The following is a 22,270-nucleotide window of genomic DNA, read 5'->3' as shown; positions in this document are numbered from 1 at the left end:
TTAGAATGAACTCAGCAGTTAGGCTAAAATCTCAAATCTCAGCAGTATATAAAGGATTAAACCTACTCCAAGGTAGGTGCCTCATTATCGTGGTAGGTAGTACATTGGTCTCATAAATATATTCCATGGTGACAAAAAAAATCCCACAAAAGCAGAAAATCATCACATTGCTTCATCTAAACATGTAGAGGTGACTGGGGAAAGAAAAGTTTCTTCTCCACAACTATCTGTTGTCATTTTAAAAATAAAAGCATGGACAATCCATCTCAAAAGGCAAAGAATGTGCTCAAAAAGAATTCTTGCAATAGAAAATGACAGTTACTAACTTTTTTCCTGAACATTATGCTTGAATTAAACACTTCATGATTTCCCCCTACTTCTGGAGCAACAGACTACTCCAAATCCACATAACCAGTGGACACTCAAATGTTGGCTGAATAGAAATAAAACAGTTGTAAAGATAGTAAACATAGGCCATCCATTAACTACATTAGTGTTAATTCCTAAATGTGATTTGAGAGGTCCTACCAAACTTTCAGAAGCAAAATTAAAAGCTCTTTAAAAACATGATTAATGATGTTAAAAATGTATATTCCTAAACATACCTTAACAGTATACAAAGTCTAAGGCATTATGTGTCTGTTCATGACAAACCTTTGGGATCTGCTAGTATGCCCCTAAAATGTCCTACCCTCCTATCATGTTCCTAAAAGTGAATCACTTAGATTTTGAGTGATAACGAGCTGTTCATAAGGTTACTGCCACAAAAAACCACCCAAGGGGGATAAGCAAGTAGAATTAAATATGCTGCTTTGAATGATTAGGTTTATCCATAGGAAGCTGCCTTTTTTAGTACATAAAAAAACAGACTATGACAGTTACAAAAGGTTCAAGTGAAAAGTTAACATACCTAATCTTCTCAGCTTCATGAAATCCATACAATGCTAGTTTAAACTTTAAAAGAGTGAGTCTCAGTCATCCCCTACTCTAAGCCCAGAGTGTGGGCCAAGGTGACTTCATCATCAACTGCCTATACACGTCTCTCCCAGGAGACTGTGGACTCTGAGGTCAAGGACCTTACCTTACTCATCTTTGTATTTCCTGAGCATGAGGCAGTACTGATCAACACTAAACTTTTATCAATTAGATGACTCGTTTTGACTTGATTACCGACTTTATTGTCTATGTATGTTCAGTACAGCATAACCCATCATGTCCTGCTCTGAAAGAGCTTGTAATTATCAGAAAGCATTACATGTGACAATATGAATTAACTGGCTTCATCAATAATCTGGGCAGGTAGGTACATTATCTGTATTACAGATGAAGAAAATGAAATACAGCAAGATTGAGTTCTGGCAGTTACACAGATGAACGGTGTTAGATCTAGAATTCCAACTCAGAATTTTTTTCTGCCTGTTTTCCTCCTGTGTTTAAATTCCATTTCCCTATGATGAAGCTCTCACAAGTCCTTTAAGTCAGACACGGCGAACTATTTTTGTAGCATCGATCTTTTGGCATTTTGGTAAAGTTTATGGAGCCCTTCTTGGGATAATGCTTTTACATGCACAAAATCAAACTCATAGGATTATGAGGAAAAGCAGTTTTACTGCAGTTATAAAAATATTTTAAAAAATGTGTGTGATGGCAATTTATGTGCATCTTTTAGAACTCATTAACAAGATATAAGAAGGGATTTAAAAGTACCAGTTTCAGTGAAGTTCATGGACATAAACAGTATTTCAAGATTACAGCAATAAAATACATGATATAGAAATACACGTATTTTGATTAGTGAGAAAGCCAACAGATACTGCTGATACTACTTTTTTTTTTTTGTTCTACATTGATAATGTTAAGGCTAAATGTCAGCTAGAGATTAGTGAAAATAAAAGGTATAAATGTTTTCCCATCTGAGTTCACAGATTTCCTGAATGTCATCCAGATTAAGAACCTCAGCTGTATACTGCAGCTCATCAGTTTCTCTCTGAAATCATCTCCTTTCCTCTTAGAGCACACATCTCAGTTCTTCCTCACATCCTGGCTAGACCGTTGGGGAATGCGCCTTAACCTTTAATAGGCTATCAATTCCATAGGAGAAAGGGAGCATCCTTGCACCTGGAGAAACCACACAGCACCTCACACAGAATGGATGGCTGAAGGCTTCCAGGATAAATGCCCACACATGATACTACCCTTTCAGCTAAAGAGAGTAGGCATCTCATCAACAGCTTGAATTTTTAAAATACAGACATCCTCCTTCAAGACACCCAATCTGGAGTTCCCATCATGGCTCGGCGGAAACGTATCCAACTAGTATCCCCAAGTTCGATCCCTGGCCTTGCTCGGTGGGTTAAGGATCTGGCATTGCTGTCAACTGTGGTGTAGGACATAAATGTGGCTCGGATCCTGCGTTGCTGTGGCTGTGATGTAGGCCAGTGGCTACAGCTCCGATTCAACCCTAGCCTGGGAACCTGCATATGATGCAGCTGCAGCCCTTAAAAAAAAGACGACACCCAATCTTACCTCACTGACTCAGTAAGAAAAACTCCCATCATAAACCTGGCTTTGTAGGCACAAGAATGCTCCTCCAAGTGGTTTATAAAAACAAGAAGATTCTCCATCCTAGGGATTTCTTCCACGACAAAACATGAGTTTTTCAATTATAAAGTGGTAAGTAGCAGGGACTGCCTTTTAGTGTGTTTTATGGGGTACCAAGTGAAAACAGGCCCTTCAACAGCATTCTGAAAACAATTAAGATAAATTATAAAAGCTAAACCAAAAATGTAGTTAAGAAACAGATGATTAACGATTACCTGGGCTAGTCATAGTCTTACGAAATTTACCTATGTAACGCTTTTCAAGAGCTTACTCTAAACACTTTGATAATGGGAGAGAAAGGTTTTAAATACACGAAGATGAGATCAGCTTCCATTTGGACTGTGCCAACAAGGCGACACACATGGCCCCTCTCAAGATCTTATCCTGGAATCCAAAGACAAGAAGCTCTAAAAATAGAAGCTCAATTTTTAAAAAAGGTCTATTGAGTAAATCTGACAGACAATAAGCAGTAAAAATGTGACTTAAGTGTGACATTTACTAAGGAGAAAAACTTCATGACTCTTTTAGTGTCATAAACAGAAATGCAATTAGGCACCCTTGAATGCTTTGAGAAATTGAACAATGCTCAAATTTATCAAGATAAATTTTAATTCTAAAATCAGAAGTTTGATACCAAAAAAAAAAATCCAGATAAAATATCATTTGCCTAATATAGTTTTTCCAAGAAATCTACTTAAGCTTATGGTTACAAGAAAATTTCCTTATTTTACTTTAAATTGAGCAACTTCAAGAAAGAGTTAAAAAGCATGTTCTTTGTAATGGGGAAATCTTATAAAATATCATCTGTGTCCAAAAAGCTTACCCAGCAGGAAGCTGCTGGTGGTGCTCCTGCTCAGAGATCCTAGAAGCCATAACTTGGCATTTTCCCTAAAAGAGGATATGGCTGTGCACTAAATTTATTCAAAGAACCAAGATGATCCTGTAGGGAGTCTGATAGTTATAAACGCTCCCAGATATGTATAAACTCTTCCTGAATCATAGTGACAGGCCAAAGTACAGAAAGATTGTGGCATAGTATAAAAACAGCACCTCAGGTAGGGTAGGCCTGACGATGGCAACGTGAAGACCTGCACTTAAGCGCCCTCTCACCAGGTCTAGGGATTAGAGAATGATGCAATGAAGTTAGTCGCATGTGCTTCTGCTCTTTCCGGCTACCTGGCTTGGGTTAAACTTACCAATCGTCAGCCGAACTTGAAATCTGTACTAGGTCTACTCACCCATGACCCCCTGAAAAAATAAAACATCCTTTTATAAGAATGTAGATGCAGAAGAAAAGATGAAGAGTTAACAGATAAAGGACCAAACATACCCTCTGCCACAGATGTGCTACATGGGCGTGAAAAACAATCTCAGGTTCTTCTAAAAGTATGTGAACGAAGGAGAAAAATGCTCCAACAAGATTTCCTTGGCTATCGCAAGCAACCCAATTCTACAGTCTCTGGATCAGGTCTTCACAAAATGGACAGCAACAAGACTGCAGGCAAGTCTACAAAACATACTGACAGGCAGCAGAAAGCTAGCTACCCTAAATAGAAATGGGAATCACAGATAAGAAAACACATTTTCCAGATTCCTACAAAATGCTTAATTTAAAATGCCATCCTCAGAATTTAAGGAAATGTGATGGGAAATAGAATGACTAATATCAAAAATAACAAATACAATGTGATCTGCAGAGCTCAACAAAAATTTAAAACCTCACTTCTCATTACTGGTTACTGGACTTCATCTATGAATGTGTTGACCTTTTTTCAAACCCTCCTGCCACAGGATGCCAATCTTGGTTTACTTAGCGATCATCAATTCACTAGGGGAAAAAATAGGCCTTTTCCATGGTATTATTTCAAAGTTTACGAGAGATTTTTGACAGAACAAACATCCCTTGGAATATAAAAAGTAAATCCTTCCATCCCAAAGTGATACCGAGAAACTGATATCGAAATATTTAAATACATATCTGCCTCTCACTCTAGCTTGCATACGACAAGATTAAGCAGCACTTGGGTGGTACATATAAATCCTAGAAAAGGTAATCACAAAAAAAGAAAAAAGCCTTAAAAGGCTCTCAGTTTTCAAAACCAACCATTAAACCACTGCACTTCTTTTTTCAATCAAAGGTTGGTGTATAATGTCAGGGGAAAGCAGGTAAAAGAAAAGTTACGACACCAAACTGAATGTTCATGGTGGGAAGCTGGGACAGAAATTCCCAGTTTCCTTGGGAAGAAGCTGACAGCTAAAGTCAAGGTCCTTGGTGCTCTGGACTAGGATGTAAGATACACAGATTTTTATTTTTTCCCAAAATAAGTGTACAAAATTCTTGGGGCTATAGGATCAAGCCATGCTTTTTGTCGTTGTTGCTGATGTTCTTTACATTTTAGGGCAAGGGAAAGACAACATACAACATACAAGGAAACAGGAGTTCCCGTCGTGGCGCAGTGGTTAACGAATCCGACTAGGAACCATGAGGTTGCGGGTTCGGTCCCTGCCCTTGCTCAGTGGGTTAACGATCTGGCGTTGCCGTGAGCTGTGGTGTAGGTTGCAGACGCGGCTCGGATCCCGCGTTGCTGTGGCTCTGGCGTAGGCCAGTGGCTACAGCTCCGATTCAACCCCTAGCCTGGGAACCTCCATATGCCTCGGGAGCGGCCCAAGAAATAGCAACAACAACAACAACAACAAAGACAAAAAACAAAAAAAAAACAAAAAACCAAAAAAAACAACAACAACAAAAAAACAACATACAAGGCAACAAATTAACTCTCAGAGGTTTGTACAACAGGAAGGAGCTTTAGAAATCATCTTCCCCCATAAACAGATGGGGAAATAAGTCCACATCAAAGACTTGCGTTACCCTAATATTCTCGAAGAGCTACTAACCCAAGAACGGTGGTAGCTGGAATGCAGAGAGAAGGAAATAACTTGCAAACAAGAAAATAAAATCCAAAGGAAATAAAATGTAGTACAGTCTTTTTTTACTTGGAATGTGACTATGTCTCTCATTCTACCAGAAGAGGAAAATAACTGCAGCAGGAAAAACAGTTACAGTCATCTTAGGGTATAAAGAATACTTGTCAACAGTATTTAAGAGATGAAGATCCAAAGGGGAAAATGAACGAAGGACATGAACAGGTTAACGCACAAAGAAAGAAACAGGAGTGATCAATACGGAATGTTAAACTTTGCTAACAGGAAAAGAGATACAAGTGAACCTATCAGCTGGCATTTATTTTGTGCTAATACCAAGTGTGAAGAAAAAAAAGGGCACTCTCATATTGTCACGGCAGCATAAAATGTTCCTACTTTTGAGGGCGATTTGGTCATCTGCATAAAGTGCTTAAAGAATGTTTATCTTCTATGAGCGAATAGTATCACTTGAGAAAACTTGAACCTATGTAAGAATATAAATGATCACCTCAGCATTTATTTTAACAGTTAAAAATGGAGACAACTTTAAGTGTCTAAAAATAAGACGGAAATTGCATAAAATGTAGACGTACACAATGGTCTATTACACAGCTATTTAAAACTATTTATGGAGAAGATTTAATATTCAAGCGTGATCACGACATGAAAATTAAATGATTCCCGTTTCATACATGCAAAAGAGAAACACCGAACTTAGAACTGTCTATAGATATTGGGATTAGAGAGGATATTTATCTTCCTAATACTTCGACAGAAGTTTTTAAGAGGACAGAAACCTTTCCTCTTTATTTTTCAACTAAGAGTCACACAATACTTCTATAAAAGTGTTCTTAAATATCAAAGTAGAAAACTTCTGAATCCCAGAATAATGCATTTTAAATAAGTACACAATAAAAGGGCCAAAATGAGCGCTTAGTATTTTGAGATGAAAATATTTTCCTTTTAATGCGAAATTTGTAAATGCTGAAAATTTTTTTCTTTATTGAAAGAATTCTCATTTGTATCATTATACAACTAGAAACTCTAAGAAGCAAATGGTAATGGTGGGGGCAAGACTTATGTTAATACTTCTTTGATCATTTTTTAAAGATTAAAAACCTCTAACTCTCATTCATTCTCTGGAACCAAAAGAACATACATATACGCAAGTACTAAGAAAAATACACATCCTTTCCAAAAAGTTTGTGAACAGAGCCAACCCACAAAGAAAAGGAAAAAGACACCAACATCCATTTTTTGCACAATAACAGAACTTGGATGTTTGTTACACTGAAAGCAGCTAGGAAGCAATTCTATGCTGTCGTTTGGAAATCTCCAAAAGAAAAGCCATTTACTTCTCCACATATCTGTTATAAATCACACTGTCACTGGTCTTATTTGGATGAAGTCCACATGAGTTTTGCGAACAGAAGCCAATAGCTGATGAGAAGAAAAGCTTGGAAGGTAACGTACAATAAAGTTATGTATCAAAATCAGCTGAAATCTCCTAACTGAAAAACAAGCAAGAAGTTCCCACTATGGTTCAGCAGAAACAAATCCTACTAGTATCCATGAGGATGCAGACTTGCATTCCTGGCCTCACTCAGTGGGTTAACGATCCTGCGTTGCTGCGAGTTGTGGTACAGGTCGCAGACCTGGCTTGGGTCTGTGACTATGGCTTCTCTATGCCACACCTTCGGCCCTAAGAAGGCAAAACACGACAAAAAAAGAGAAATGGCTAGAAAGGAAAAGCAAATACTAGTACAATTACTGTCGATTTTGTCTTCTTCCAGACAATGAGTTACTGAGGTGGGGGGGGGGGATGTTTGAGGGGGTAAAAAGAAAACTTCAAGGGAAAAAAAAAAGACAAAGGTACTACAGAATCTAATAGCTACTAGCAACCATAAAATTATCAATATTTTCACTGCTATCTTTTATTAAATAGCTGTGTATGTACCTGCCATTTCTTCTTTTCCTGTTCTGGTTCTTTTCTAGCATGTCTGCCTAGTTGGCGGGGGGGGGGGGGGGAATGGACCCAAGTATGGAAACCACCTAATTATGCTAACCTTATCAGAGAAAAGACTGACGGAATTTCAAGAATAGATTTCTTTTTCATTATTATTTTAAAGGCCCATAATTAAACCAAAGTTAAGACATCTTGAATAAAGGATGAGCTAGAAATTGAACTGTCATATAAAAATTCTTAGTAGTATATGCTGCCATATAACATTGAATAGTATCCATGGTAAATATTTAACACTTTTATCACACACAAAGATGCATGGATGCACACCCAAGAGGGCACTGCATAATGAAATCCAAGGTTCAATTCTGTCTCAATCTAGTTGAAAGACATTATTTACTTTTTAAAATAATGAATGTAACTTGAAGAAATGCTTTTGATCAAATAATGGGGAGAAAGAGAAATATCTTGAGTGGCATACCTCTATCCTAGATATTGAAGAGAGCTAATGAAAACCAAATATACAAAAGTACAATCAACCTAAACAGATAACTCTTAATTGTCTATGGAAAATACAGACACATAACTAGGATAGAAAAAACTATTCATAAAAATCATTAAAGGAATAGCATTTATGAAGCTAAAAAATAATAACAAACTGACTTTGGGGAATTTGTCACCCTGAGTATGAAGACATTTTCTGTTTAATTGGCGACACACATTTACTAGGGATATATAGAGAGAACAAGCAAGCCATCACAGCCAAAGGCTATTAAAAATTCAAAATAGAAGCTCACCACTGATGGATTGTTGAAAACAGCTGTATACAGCAAACAACACGTAACATCTCTGAAAAGACAGCCTTTGAAATACATAGGCCAAAAAGGATCATAAAATCATGGAACACTAGGTTAGAAAGAACATAAAGCCCAGACATGCTTCCGAAGCATCCGCCATCCTCAAGCACTCACAAAACCATAAACTCGTGATAATAAAAACAAAAAATCCATGGAAATATTGAAATGATACTTTATTATAAATTGTGTATTTTTATTACCGAATAACTTTTAAAGTAGTAAGTGTTACATATTCATCCACGTAGTCAACAAGCATTTGTTGAAAGCAATTGTGTGCCACAAAATATGTGCTGTATTTGCGGAATGAGATGATAATCAGGACAGAAATGGCTCCTTCGTGGAACATACATTACAGAAGTCATGAGACCTAGGTCAAAATGTCTCTCAAAAATATACAGTGAATCAAAATCATCCAGGTCCAAGTTCAAAATTCAGATGCTCTACCCGCAGGATTTCTGATTCAAGAGGTATTGGATAGAACCCAACATCTGTTTGCAATAAGCTTTAGTGGAAAGAATGAGGTTTTAGCTCTGCTAATAATTAGCTAAGCAGCTTTGGGCACCAGTCACTTAACCTTGTGTCTAAGACGGGAATAATTCTGTTTAAAAGGTTTATTCTGAAGAATGAAAACATTTTTGCACTGTTTTGCACAGTACTTGGTACAGGTGTATTCAAAACGGCAACTGTGAAAGTTAGAAAATCTGGATTCACCTTGAAGTTGGATACTTCCTAAATATGTAACATTGGATAAGTCACTGAACCTCTGTGAGCTTCCATTTGTTTCTATGTAATTTGTGGGTAGCAATATTTTCACTGTTTACCACAAAGATACTGGAAGAAAAAACAGATGTTTTTGGTAAGCTATACAAAATTCTACATGGAGATAGTAGTTGTAAAGACTACTAGCACTGTTAGTCATAGCAGAGTGTACAAAAATATAATACTAAAAAAAGAAAAAGATTGGTGTGGGAAAAATTGAAAACCAAAGTTTTTTACCTCATTTTTCCAACAAAATGTACTTATCCACTCAACAGTTTGAGTACTGAATGTGCGCCACCTGGGAAATGGAAACTCCTCAAACGTAAATCAGGAAATATAGACTCCATACATATTAATACCATAAATCTTAACACCTTTGAGGGGGCACAAGGACAAGGTGGATGCAGTCTCACAAACCATCAATTGCTGAAAGTACTACCCAAAGAACAGAAAACCCTTGGTCATCTAGTCTACCGCTTAGATACTACTAACTGCCAATTACAGAAGTAAAAGCACTGAAGTTCAGTACAGCCCAACTCCAGCGACACTAGATTGAAATCCTCCCCACTGCAGCTTCCATGTTAGTCACAGTTCTACTCTTGGGACCAACACAACGCAAGCCTAATCTGTCTCCAGGCTAAATTATCTCCAGTTCCTTTAAGTGACCCCTATTATGATGTTTCAAACTGGAAAACCTTAAATGGATACACATCCTTTCATTTACATGCGGTAGGGAGGATGCCATCCTCATTTAGAAACCAGTGGCAACATTCCTTCATTTGAAGAACAGTGTTCTCTTTCTCACGGCTCAAGCAAACTTAATAAAAGCACCTATTTTGGAATATACTTACTCTGAAATAATTTTAGGTTTACACAAATGTTGCATATGTAATACAAACAGCCCCCATATCCCCTCACCCAGTTTTCCTAGTGTTAACACGTACAGCACCATAGGACATTTACCTGAACCAAAAAGATTTCATTATATCTTTTTATACAAAGTACTTTTCTAAACACATGTCCTTCATCCCGAACACACACTTTTGGCTTTTGTTTTATTATGCAAGTTATAGGCCCTTACATCTCATCTGTTAAGATTCAGGGCAAGATTTCATCTTGCAAGACTCTGACCCAAAGATTCAAGCTTTGGGTTTTACAAGATGAAAGGTAATGCCCTCTACTGGGTAAGATATTCCGAGTCAAGATCCAGTTGGACAGCATCCACCGTTGCCACTACATTCACACCGTATCTGTATCTGGTAAGTAAGACCCCTATACTTTCATCTTGTTCAACAGGCCTAGGCTTGGAGTAACATAAACCTCCCTGGGCTGCACTAAGCAACTTCTGATGCATACATACAATCGACTAAATACAAATCGAACCCATCATGTGTACATCCAGTTACTTTGCTATTCTTTCAAACTTATTTCCTACCTCAGAAAAGTTCAGACACACTGCATCTCTCCTTTTTATTAGTCTACCTTTGCAAGTTGTTCTTCAGCTGAGAGGTATAGAGCATCTGCACCATGGAAGGAATCCATCCCCCAAATGACTCTAAAGTCCTTAAGACAAAAAGAAATTCTCTCAATTTAACAGCTACTGGCCACCCACTGAAGCCGTTAATGACCCTGTGTGAAAACGGGTGCTCAGAGGAAATCCGCAGACAATTCCGGATGAGCACAAACTAAAATCACAAGGTGGTGTTGGTAGTAGTATTCCTCCAGGAAGAAAAGAATTCAATTTATTCTTGTGAAATTAGTTACTGGCCTTAATTATTATAAAGTTTAGTGAACAAAGTGGCACAAGATAGCCATTTACTATTGAAATCCTGATTAAAAGGGATAAATTAGACATGTGGACCCACAGATAGCTACACTCAGCTCTATCAATCACTGCCAGAAGATTTTTCTAAACAGCTTACTTCTCCTCAAAAGATGTGAATAATTTCCAACTCTGTTTATCTCTCAAAACCAGACTGTGGAATTAGTTTTTAAATGGCAAAATAGAATTGACAATGCTTTTAAGAAAGGTTGCAAACTCACAGCCTTCCAATCGTACCAGTGAGCTTCTTAAAATGGGAAAGCCATTAAAAAAACAAAACAAAACAAAAAAACTTTCAAGAGACATCAGAATGCCCAAAACAAAGCTCTTCAAACCTACCTCATAGTAACTCCGAACTGCATTGCAAAATGCTTCATCAGCTACGATTTGGGTTTCCCCGTTGAGGAAGGCCTGGAACCGTTCTTTCAGTAACTGCAATTGTTGCTTGTTAAGCTATAAGAAAAAAATCAGGACAAAAATTAGCCAATCCATGAAATGCAATGACTTTTAAAAGCTATTTTCCATCCTGGCTCAGTGGAAAGGAATCTGACTAGTATTCATGAGGATATGGGTTCTATACGTAGCCTCGCTCAGTGGGTTAAGGATCTAGCATCGCCGTGAGCTGTGGTGTAGGCCGCAGATGTGGCTCAGAGCCTGTGTGGCTGTGGCAGAGGCCAGCAGCTACAGCTCCAATTCAACCCCTAGCTTGGGAACCTCCATATGCTGTAAGTGTGGCCCTAAGAAGACAAAAAAGTTGTATTTGCCACATGTGTCTAAGATTTGATACCCAGAATTAACTTATGAGTCAATTTTACAATGTTTCTAAGTCACTGCCCAACATACTCTGGATTACCCAATATTAATTACCAGAGTCCACGTTTCTGCCCCAAAAAGAACCCCCATGATTACTACACTCCAGTCTCTTTTGCAGAGATGGGGGAAAAAAAAACTGAAACTCTGAATAAGAAATGAACTGTTGTACAAAAAACTGCCAGCTGTCCTGAACAGAGAGGGCCGAAAAGCCAGGCACCCTTGCAGGTGAGTGGACAACCACAGGCTTTGGACAAAGAGTAATAGGAAAGACAGAGCGACCCTGAGAAAGAACCCTCTGGAAAGGATATCTGTTGGATGCCCAAAGCTTGAATTCCATGCACACACACACCTCAGTGCCTGAGCTGAGATGAAGGAATGATGGAGAACAGAGAGGCAGTGGGAGTGGGGTGGCGGCCAGCGGGTGCACCTTTACGCAGGTTGGAGGAAGGCTGTGACTCAAGGTTTACAGCCAGATTTCCTCACCTAGGTCTCCCCGCCAGAGTTACTGAGCGAGGTTAGACACCAACCACGACTTACTAACCACATCTTCTAGTCTTCAACTACCACCAGAGGCAGCTGCTTCATTTTGTTGGGCTCACTGTAAAATGAGAACGAGGACCTCCTTGCTGAAAAATTTCAAGACTGCTGCAGCAAAAGAGCATTAAACCAAGCTGGTGCCTGGTGTGGCCACGCAGGCTCGGCCCACGAAGCCAGCCCAGACCACAGAGGCCCGCACTTCACTAGATGCAGGGCACATTCAGTCAAGCAAAAACATTTTTTTTTGCTCTTTAATGCTTAACTGGAGAAAGATCATCATCTTGCAGATAAAACAGCAAATCCTGAGCTACATAAGCAACAGGAAGGGGGTGATCTTTCCATCATTTCAGTCATCCTCATCAGACTCAGAGAGCCCAGCCCACTTCTGGATGCTACAGAGCGATGTGAAGCATTTGGAAACATGCCCGGGATAAAATGATTAAAGGATTAGAAAAACTAAACAAACTGGTATGATTTGGCTTCAAAAAGAAGGCTGATATGAAGCAAGTTTAAAACTATTCAAAAGGCTTATTAAAATGCCATTCAAATATGAGAGACAAGCTCTTTCAAAATATGGGTTTTATTTAGGAGACTAGCAAACAAGACAGCTTGTCAAGGAACTGCTGCTGGTACCAACGGACTGATAAAAAAAAAAAAATGTCCTGTTGCATCTCAGGGTAAAAAACCTTTGTCCTGAGCAGTAGAGAGAGAGGACGGGTCCAATTCTTTTCTAAGGTTATTTTCTCCATTTTAGGGAAAACTACACCAGGCTGATAAGCAGAACATCACCGCTATATTACATTCTCCATTTCTGTAACACAAAGCAAATGAAAGCAGAGGGTGTGTGTGTGTACCAGCAAGGCAAATGAAGCCTATGCCTTTAGCTCTCTCAACATGGTTCACAAAAGACACAGATGGAACTAGGACACCAACTTCTGAGTGAGCCAGCTCAGAGCACTTTAGCTGACAAGCCCTGGGGACCACCAAGAAAGGCTTCAAGTTGGAAACCAAGTGTCCAGGTGAAAGAATGGAAATGTATGTGGGGAATGATGATGAACTGGGTGCGGGGGGAGGGGACCTTATGACCATTTGTTCCAACTCCTCCATTATTTCATACATAAATACTGCTCAACAACTAGAACCTGGAGATATCTTCATTCCCTTTTCTTCTACCAGAGGCATTTATTCTTTAAAGAATTCCTCTAAATCTTTGTAATTTCTAGTTTGCCAGTGTTAAGTTTAGCCATTGTACCAGTGAGTTATGTTCTGGTGATCACGGTTTGGAAAATTCATGAATGTGAATCAAGGAGAGGAGATGTGCACAAACCATCTTAGAAACTATCAATGCTGGTGTAGTTCTCAGAACATGCTGAAGGCACCTGGCTAAGTATCAGGCTTCAATTTGTTATGAATAAAAATTCCTGCTGTCATATTGAAGACATAAAATGACAACAATATACAAACAGTTAAAAAAATACTTCATGGAGTTCCCGTTGTGGCGCAGTGGTTAACGAATCCGACCAGGAAGCATGAAGTTGTGGGTTCAATCCCTGGCCGTGCTCAGTGGGTTAAGGATCCGGCGTTGCCGTGAGCTGTGGTGTAGGTCGCAGACGTGGCTCGGATCCAGCGTTGCTGTGGCTCTGGTGTAGACTGGCAGCTACAGCTCCGATTAGACCCCTAGCCTGGGAACCTCCATATGCCGCGGGAGCAGCCAAAGAAATGGCAAAAAGACAAAAAAAAACAAAAAACAAAAACAAAAAACTTCAGCATAGAGAAAAGGTCTACGTTTCCAGGGAGGGAAAAAGGCAAATTTAAAATATAGCCATTGGAATAGTGGTCAGAAAGCAGATTTTCCTAAAAATCTGTATTATCAAAATAAACTATATTAAATATTAACGGATTGAGACCAATGTAATGGACCCAAGAAATAGATCAAAGACCACCAGATATGTACTATAAAGTAAAAGATGGTCTATTCAATCAATGGTGTTGGAATAACTGGGTAGCCATGCAGAAAAAAATTAAATTGGGCCATAACACAGTTACAGTCCAAATGAATTAAAACTTTTAACATAAAAAGATGAAATCATAAAGACATTAGAGGAAATGGAAGAATTCTTTTAAACACTAGTATGAAAAAGAGCTTTTTAACTGTGAATCAAATCCATAAATTTAACTACATAAATATAAAAAATAAATTTAGCATGGCATGAACTACTATAAACAAAATCATTGGAAAAGAGACCGGGGTTGGGGGGAAGAAACCAAACAAACTTGCAACTCTTTTTCTAAAGAGCTAATTTTCAAACACAGGGATTCTAGAAATTGATCAGTCTGACCAGTAAGCCCAAAGAAAAATAGACAAAATGGATACACTGCGAAATGACTCAAGCTATGAAAGCCTGTCTGACTTAATTTACATCTTTTCACGAATGAAGTCTACATGAGAGCAGAAAGATTCTGGGACAATCGATGGTGGAGTAAAGGTACCAGAAATCTGTCTCCCACCTAAACAACTGCACTGGCAGTTATCTGTCTGATGTAAATATTTTGGAACTCTGGAGCTTATTAAAGGCTTACAACATGAAGGGGAAGGCTCGACTGGAAACTGTAGTTATATTTTAATCATTTTAAAATTCTGTACAGTAGCAGCTACCCATCCCCCACCCCTCAAGCCCCACTGCAGCAAGGGAAAAAGAGCCAACAATCTAACTTCAAATAAATACTACATCCAAAGAGTGGTAATATAGTATTAGCTTTATAAAAGGCATGACAAAGTTCTCTTACATACTAATATGAAAAGATCTTCAAAATATCTTGGGGAAGGAACCAATATAAAACAGCATGTAAAATAAGCCATCACTCATATAGCAGAGAGACAAAATCAGAATATGTATTTGCCTCCATATGCAGACAAAGAAGAATGGCCTAGGACACAAGACAGAGAGAAAATAAGGATGAAAAAGATTTTTCAACCTATATTGCTTCATTTTAAGTTTCAAAGAATCTATACATGTAAGTGTAACTGGGTCACCATGCTGTACAGCAGAAAACTGACAGAACACTGTAAACCAGCTATAATGAAAAAAATATATAAAAAAGTCTCAAATCACAGCACTCTACATATTCAAATTTTAATCAATTTGTATTTAAATGATAATAGCCACTTCACACATTTTTTAATTCTGAACAATCATGATCCATTGCACACAGTTTAAATCTGATCATCCTGCAAAAAAAACTGGACCAATTGACTAATTTCTTCTTTCAGGTAGAAGTTTTGAATTTGACTGCATTTTTTTTTTTTTAATATTTTAAGGTTGAAGATTCCAAACAAAAAGTCAAAAAAGCAGCATAGTAATCATAGTAATCAACATTCTAATCAAGGCATTAATCTTTATGAAATCCATACCAAGTGGTCTCCTGGCCTTCATTTAAAAGCTGATTAAAACTGAAACACACACACCCTAACTTTATCACATCACAATGAAGCCTATTATAATCTTAGAAAGTTATGAAGGATTGAAACCTGTTTCCCTATACTTTCCAAAATCCTAGTGCAATTATCTTAGACCCAACCATCTAAACATTACTTTTCTTCTTCAACACAGCAGTTCAGGAACTTAGAGACTGGTACTAGATTAAGTTTTCTCTTTCCTAAAAGAAACTTTACCAGTTCCCTCAACATCCTAAGCATGCTCCATAGTTTGTCCTTAAATAAAACTGCATAGTTTTATGCAAATAGGTTGTATGTTTTTTGCTTGTTAGGGCCACACCTGCAGCACATGGAAGTTCCCAGGCTAAGGGCTGAATCTGAGCTGTAGCTGCCAGCCTACGCCACGGCCACACCTGTGACCCACAGCACAGCTCATGGCAAAGCCAGATTCTTAATTCACTGGGATAGAACCCACATCCTCAGGGATACTAGTCAGGTTCACTACCGCTGAGTCATGACAGGAACTCCCAAATAGGTTTTATTTAAGTACAAAAAAAAAAATATATACTTTGAAAGTTATGCCATAAAATGAAACTGATAAACTCATACAACAGCAATGTCCCTTCTAAAACATACTGTATAGACTGATCATGATCCCCCTAGGATGGGAAGGCCAACAAAGGCAAGTGGAAGAGCCCCTTCCCACATCTGAAGCACTATGTCTATTAGTTCAAACTAAAAGCAAATTAACTCTTCTTGGCAGTCGCATCAACTGACTCACATCGTGCTTATAATCAACAAAAATTCTAAAACATTCTTACATGAGCTTCATTAAGCCATATTTCACCCTGGCTAGCTTCAGATTTGGTTCATTGTTCCAGGAGATTTTTCTTTAAAATTCTGATTCCTTCAACCCCATGACCAAAGAACACTCCTAGTTCTGTTACACCGCTAACATTGTAAGGTACTGTCCAATCTTCATTCAGGTCATTATAAAAAAAAAATCCACCAGTTCAGGATTATGCTAAAAGAGGGAAACCTGTCACAGGACTTCTTCCTGTTTGACACAATCAACATGTGGGGGGAGAGTTGGTTTTATTTTTCAGGCTTTATATTAGCTTCACCCACATATTCTCTTCCTACCAGGGTGTTAACTAATGCATGAGTAAAGTATTTTTTAAGAATAAAAAAACTGACGACCAAAAATTATCTGGTGGGAATTTTAGAAGAGCTTTTTACATGAAACTAAACAGCAGAAACTTAACTAGTACATATATATCCTTGCAAACATCTAAATCCAACCCAGAGCCTTATAAAAAGAACACTTCAAATACTGACAGTAAAAGCTAAATTTTATAAATCTTGGCTGGCAGTGATAGTTTATCCATAATAGTGGTCTCGGAAAAAAAATACTTAACTTTCCAAGTTCATGGACGTCTTATGTCTCTTCTTTTTGTCCTCGAATTATATTCTAGCCTTTTCATTCTAAGACACAATCAACTGAAGCCTTATGCCAAGATCTTGATCACAGCAGGAGACCAGCCATTATGCTACTCGGGAACCTAGCAACCACTGCTGTACGGAGCCTGCCCTGACCTGTGGTCCCCATCATGAGTCTTAACGCTCATGGTAGGGCCTGCACGACCTCCTGGTGAGTAATGGGGACCACAGTCAGATTCTACAGCAGAGTGGCAGGTGACCAGAGAGTACTGTACCTCCAGGAAGGGGAGGAGCTGGCGTGCACACATACCTCAGAGTAGACAGACAAATATTTTTCAAGGAGGTAAAAAGGACTTAATCCAAGCACAGAAGTTGCTGAAATGCACAAAAGCATAGCTTCATCATTTGTTAATGAGATGTAGTAAAAGATATTAACAGGAAAAAGACTATGATATAGGGACAGTTTTCTTTTTTTCCCTTCCTATGGACACCACTGCCAAAAAGATCTATATAAAACCACTGGGGCAAAATGAGTAGAGTCTCCTACATTTTCTGAAACAGACCTTCCCAAACTCCATGTCAGAAGAGACTCAACCAAGGGGTTCCAGCCCATCTCATATATTATAAAATCCCATGAGAGGCATTGTTATTAATAACTTCCTATCCCAATAACTTTCTTCACCCTCTTTGGGACAATGAATACGTCCACCTAGGACTACAAATGCCAGCCTCACACGACCATGGAAATGGTCAAGAGACTAAGTTAAAGCCAATGAGATGTAGGCAAAAGGGCACATGACTTGCAAGAAACCATAAAAAGGAGCTAAAGCAAGTACTTCTTGCCTCTTTTCTCTTCCCTCTTTTCCCACTGGCTAGAATTGCATTTGCTAATTTGAACTGTCAGCTTAGCCCATGAAGATGATGGAAAAAACAAAAGAACAAGAGCCTAAAACTCCCAAATGTGGAGCAGCCCCTGTATCCCTAGACCACCACCTCCCAACTTCCTTTATGTGAGAGAGGAGAAACATCTCCAAGTACAAGCCACTCCGGGGAGGGGGATGTCCACGGGTAATGTAACTGACAGAAATCCCAGTGACATACCCAAGAGGGAGAAAATGCTATAGCACCACCTTCCCTGGCTACTAAGGTTTGTCTCGTTTTATTCTAAAACAAAAAATTCCATAGGTTATCTTATATGAAAACTTCCTTATCCAGGGAACTTGCCCTCAATGAACAGTGAACACCAGATTCTAAATGCCCGAGGGAGCCTAAAAATAAAGTTACTTTGACAAACTGAGTTCCAAGGTCCCACATCGTCGAAACGGAGACACTGAAAAGCTCCTGACTTGCGAATGCTGCTTTGACATAAAATGCATGCTAAGTGATGAGAACGGAGCAGAAAAACCCCATTGCACCATGGATAAACAGGCCTCGTGCTAGGCTTACCTAGTGCTAGGTATGATTGTATCCACACGCTCCCTGACCTCCTTGTCAAATTTAAGCCTCAGCAAAATTATATGTCATTACGGGGGACTGTCTTAGAGGATGGGAGCTGCCGGTGAACACACCCCAGAAAAGGTAAACCCATGATCTGTGACTTTCCCTGCTGCACTAAGTACATTTCATGCCAGTCTCATTAAATCTTCCTAAACCTCTTGCAATGTTTATCCTCATTTCACAAATGCCGAAGTTAAGCGCCAAGTGGTTAGGCATCTTGCCTAACTTCACATCTAGAAGAGATGGGACAGTCTCAACCACTATCTTGGATCTAAAGCCTATATTCTTTCCAACGTCCATGTCATTCTGTTTCCCTCATAGTCACACTTTTTCTTCCCAGTAAGAGGTGTTTAATTCCTGTACATTTTTAAGTTCCTCCCCCCACTACAATAAAAATCAGACTTTAGGATGAGAACTTGATTGTACCTCACCAGCCCTAATCCCACACTCAATGCCTCAAATTCCACAATGGATGAGAAAACAGCCCGTCATACATACCTCCACTTATTAATCAGTAAGGCTATCTATGTAAGACTAATAGGGCAACAGAGTGACAGGCTCTGACTGAGGACTACCGTCTGTGGGGCATTTTGGGTACAATCTACAGGCTCTTCAACAGGTCGCTTAACCTTCGTGCCTCGAGTTCTTCATCTCAACGATGAGGATAGTACAAATGCCATTTTAATAGGGCTGTTAGATACATATGGTGGTATTATTTCAACCACTGCAGAAGCTGCAGACAAAAATGAATCTTAAGATGAATGCAAATGATTAACAGACTCTCCAGAGCTGTGCTGTGCAATCCAGTAGCCACTAAACACACGTGGCTACTGAACACGTCAAAGTGTGGCTAGTCCAAGTTAACATGTGCTCCAAGTCTAAAACGCACACTGGATTTCAGATACTCTATGCAAGAAAAAGAAGATTATGATGAAAGAGCTAACACTTGCAGTTACATGTGTAAAAAACTTTTTGGATCTGTGGATTAAAAAATTAACAATGTGACTTCCAGCACTCTAATGTTTTAAGATAGCTACTAGAAAATTCTGAATTGCCTATGTGGCTCACACTAGCTTTCAACTGGACAGCACCAGGACAGAGAAACATGTGTGACGGTCAAGAGTCCCTTGAAGACACAAGTGAGCAGGGCCTTGCTGCATCCACAAAACAAGTGTGGCCTCACTCACAGCAGCAGATCCCCCAGCACACAGCTTGGGGCAAAGTCTGTGATGTAACTGATGGAAGAGAAACTGAGCAAGGACCAAAATGCAAAACCTAGGTATTTGCCTAGTGTTTTTCAATGTCAGAAAGTGAAGGGGGTGTTATGAGTCCCATGTTTATAGATGAGAAACAGAGGTTAAGGTACAAGGCCAGTTAGCTCATAGGACCAGGACCCTAACCCTAGGTCTCTTGAACTGAAGTCCACATTTTTTTTACCCTGTCCTGCATGCCCCATCCCACTGAACTGGCATGTTCGACTCTCGGGTCTTCATTCAGCCTAGTCTGACGAGACACCCGCGCTAAGTGCTGGGGACTGTGCCATGTTCCTAAGCATCACCCCAGGTAGAGAAAAGGGGCAGATCCTGATGACCCGCCCTCCCCAAACTTGCTTTTTCCAGTAGCATGTTTCACCCACCAGAGTCAAACAGGCCCTATGACCATAATTTTTAGTGGTTGGTCCCCACTAATAACATAAGATCATCAAAAGCAAAACCAATTGCAACCGTTAATTTTGTGTGTCAACTTGATACATAAAAGGGATGCCCAGATAACCGGTAATAAATTATTTGAGTGTCTATCATGGTGTTTTTAGAAGAGACTAGCATGTGGATTCAGCAGAGCAAGTAAAGAGATCTGCCCTTACTAAGGTGGGCAAGCACTCTGCCATTCATTGATGGCTGACTGCAACAAAAAATGCTGAGGTAGAGCGAATTCCCTCCCTGAGCTGGGAAGTCCATCTTTTCTGGCCCCTGCACATCAGAGCTTCTGGTTCTTGGGACCTTTGGACTCTGACTGAATTATACCACCAGCTTTCCTGGTTTCTCCAGAGGGCAGACTGTGGGACTTTTCAGCCTCTATAACTGCAGGAGCCAATTCCTATTAAAAAAAAAATCCTATTTTTATATATGAATATATATGTGTACATATAAATACATGTGCGTGTATATATAATGAATACAAAGTATGTATTTATAAGACAATATATATTTTCTTCTACTGGGTCTGTTTCTCTAGAGAACCCTAATATGTCAATCACTGTAAATAATAAAAGCCGTTGCAACCCAGCAATTCGGAGACGACTGAGGGCCAGGAGGGGATAGAAGGTTCAAAGAGCAACAGGAGCCATCCTGAGAAGTCCGTTCTACAATGGTCACTCCCTCCCCCATTACGGTCTGACAGAAATCAAGAAGGGCTCCTCAAACAAGTCGTCTTAGAGGTTTACTGCAGAAACAAGGCAGGAATGGGAAGTGGTCCTGGACAAGCTTTGCCGAAGTCAGAAGAGTCTGTAAACAGCCACCTTTGAAACTTCCTCGTCCATGGTTTCCCACAAGTCATTCTGGTGAATTATGTGAGCACTGCTCTTTTGAGGAAATATGATTTCCCCTTTACCACTCGTAATGTGTAATTTAACACCCAGTGAGAATAGCTAATACTAATTGACTACTTACCACAAAATAAGCACATTTCTAACCTTATTACAAGGATTTTTAAACTTCCTATAAGTAGGTTCCTTGTTTCAAATAGGAGGAAGCTAAGACCCGAGAAGTTAATAAAGTGGTCCAGTTCATACATTTTAGGGGCAGAGCCAATACATCTACTGGCGTGCTTGTGGCCACCGGCTATCCCTGAAGTTTCTCCTTGAATTCCCAAACTCACATTCTCCACACCCAGGTCAAGGGACAGGGCCACCAGAGCCTAACAAACACAACTGTGTGATTCAATCAGACTAAAGAGGCAAGTAAAAGCTCCCCTTCTTGCCATTTACCTTCAAAACATCTCATCATTCTCGCCCTGAGTCTGTGTACATGCCAAGTTCCCTCTGCCTGGACTATCCTTTAGAAACATAACTCGGACGGAACCTATAGAAATCATCATCTTTCTGCTCCCCCCATCCTCTGTCAGTTATGCACCCCCCCCACACACACACATCATTTGTTTCACGTGGCTTTCTCCTTACTATGGTGCAGACTCCTTAAACAGCAAGACCAGTCATCTCTATACCCCCTTCCCCAGGAAGTACAAAGTGTGTTCATTATGAATTCATTTGCAGGGGAAGAAAACCCAGAGAGGAAGAGGGTATCACCATTCGCTACTGCTTTTCTGGGATGTATCGTGTCACCAAAGCCTTATATCTAGCAGTGACATATGTGAGTAAGAAACAAGCAGTCTTAGAAAGAATACCAAGACCACTTATATGTTCTACAAATAATAAATTCATGCTCAGACTCAGTTAGGCCTGAAGAAAAAGCAAAGGATTTCTTTGATGAACTACAGTATGAGTGGTTCTGTTTTGCAGATGATACTGTTCTCAGGCAGGAAGCACTTTGTGCCTCAGAACCATCTGGTGTTTCACGGCAAAGTTCTGCATGCTGAAGCCATTTTTGAAAGAAACAGTGATTTTA

The 22,270-nt window shown here is 39.4% G+C and overlaps 1 protein-coding gene across 30 annotated transcripts in view; it reads right to left on the bottom strand.

Annotated features, from left to right (window-relative positions):
- CADPS2 (calcium dependent secretion activator 2) overlaps positions 1-22,270 on the bottom strand; it is a 494,741-nt gene that overhangs the window by 359,109 nt on the left and 113,362 nt on the right. For all 30 annotated transcript variants that reach the window (XM_021078970.1, XM_013985671.2, XM_013985668.2 and 27 more), the window contains exon 2: positions 11,264-11,377. In XM_021078970.1, the coding sequence (XP_020934629.1) occupies positions 11,264-11,377 (114 nt within the window). The remainder of the gene's footprint in view (positions 1-11,263; positions 11,378-22,270) is intronic.

Source organism: Sus scrofa, chromosome 18, assembly GCF_000003025.6.
Source record: "Sus scrofa isolate TJ Tabasco breed Duroc chromosome 18, Sscrofa11.1, whole genome shotgun sequence".
Lineage (NCBI taxonomy): Eukaryota > Metazoa > Chordata > Mammalia > Artiodactyla > Suidae > Sus > Sus scrofa.
The sequence above is the reverse complement of the archived record's forward strand: the minus strand, read 5'-3'. Positions and strand labels throughout refer to the sequence as shown.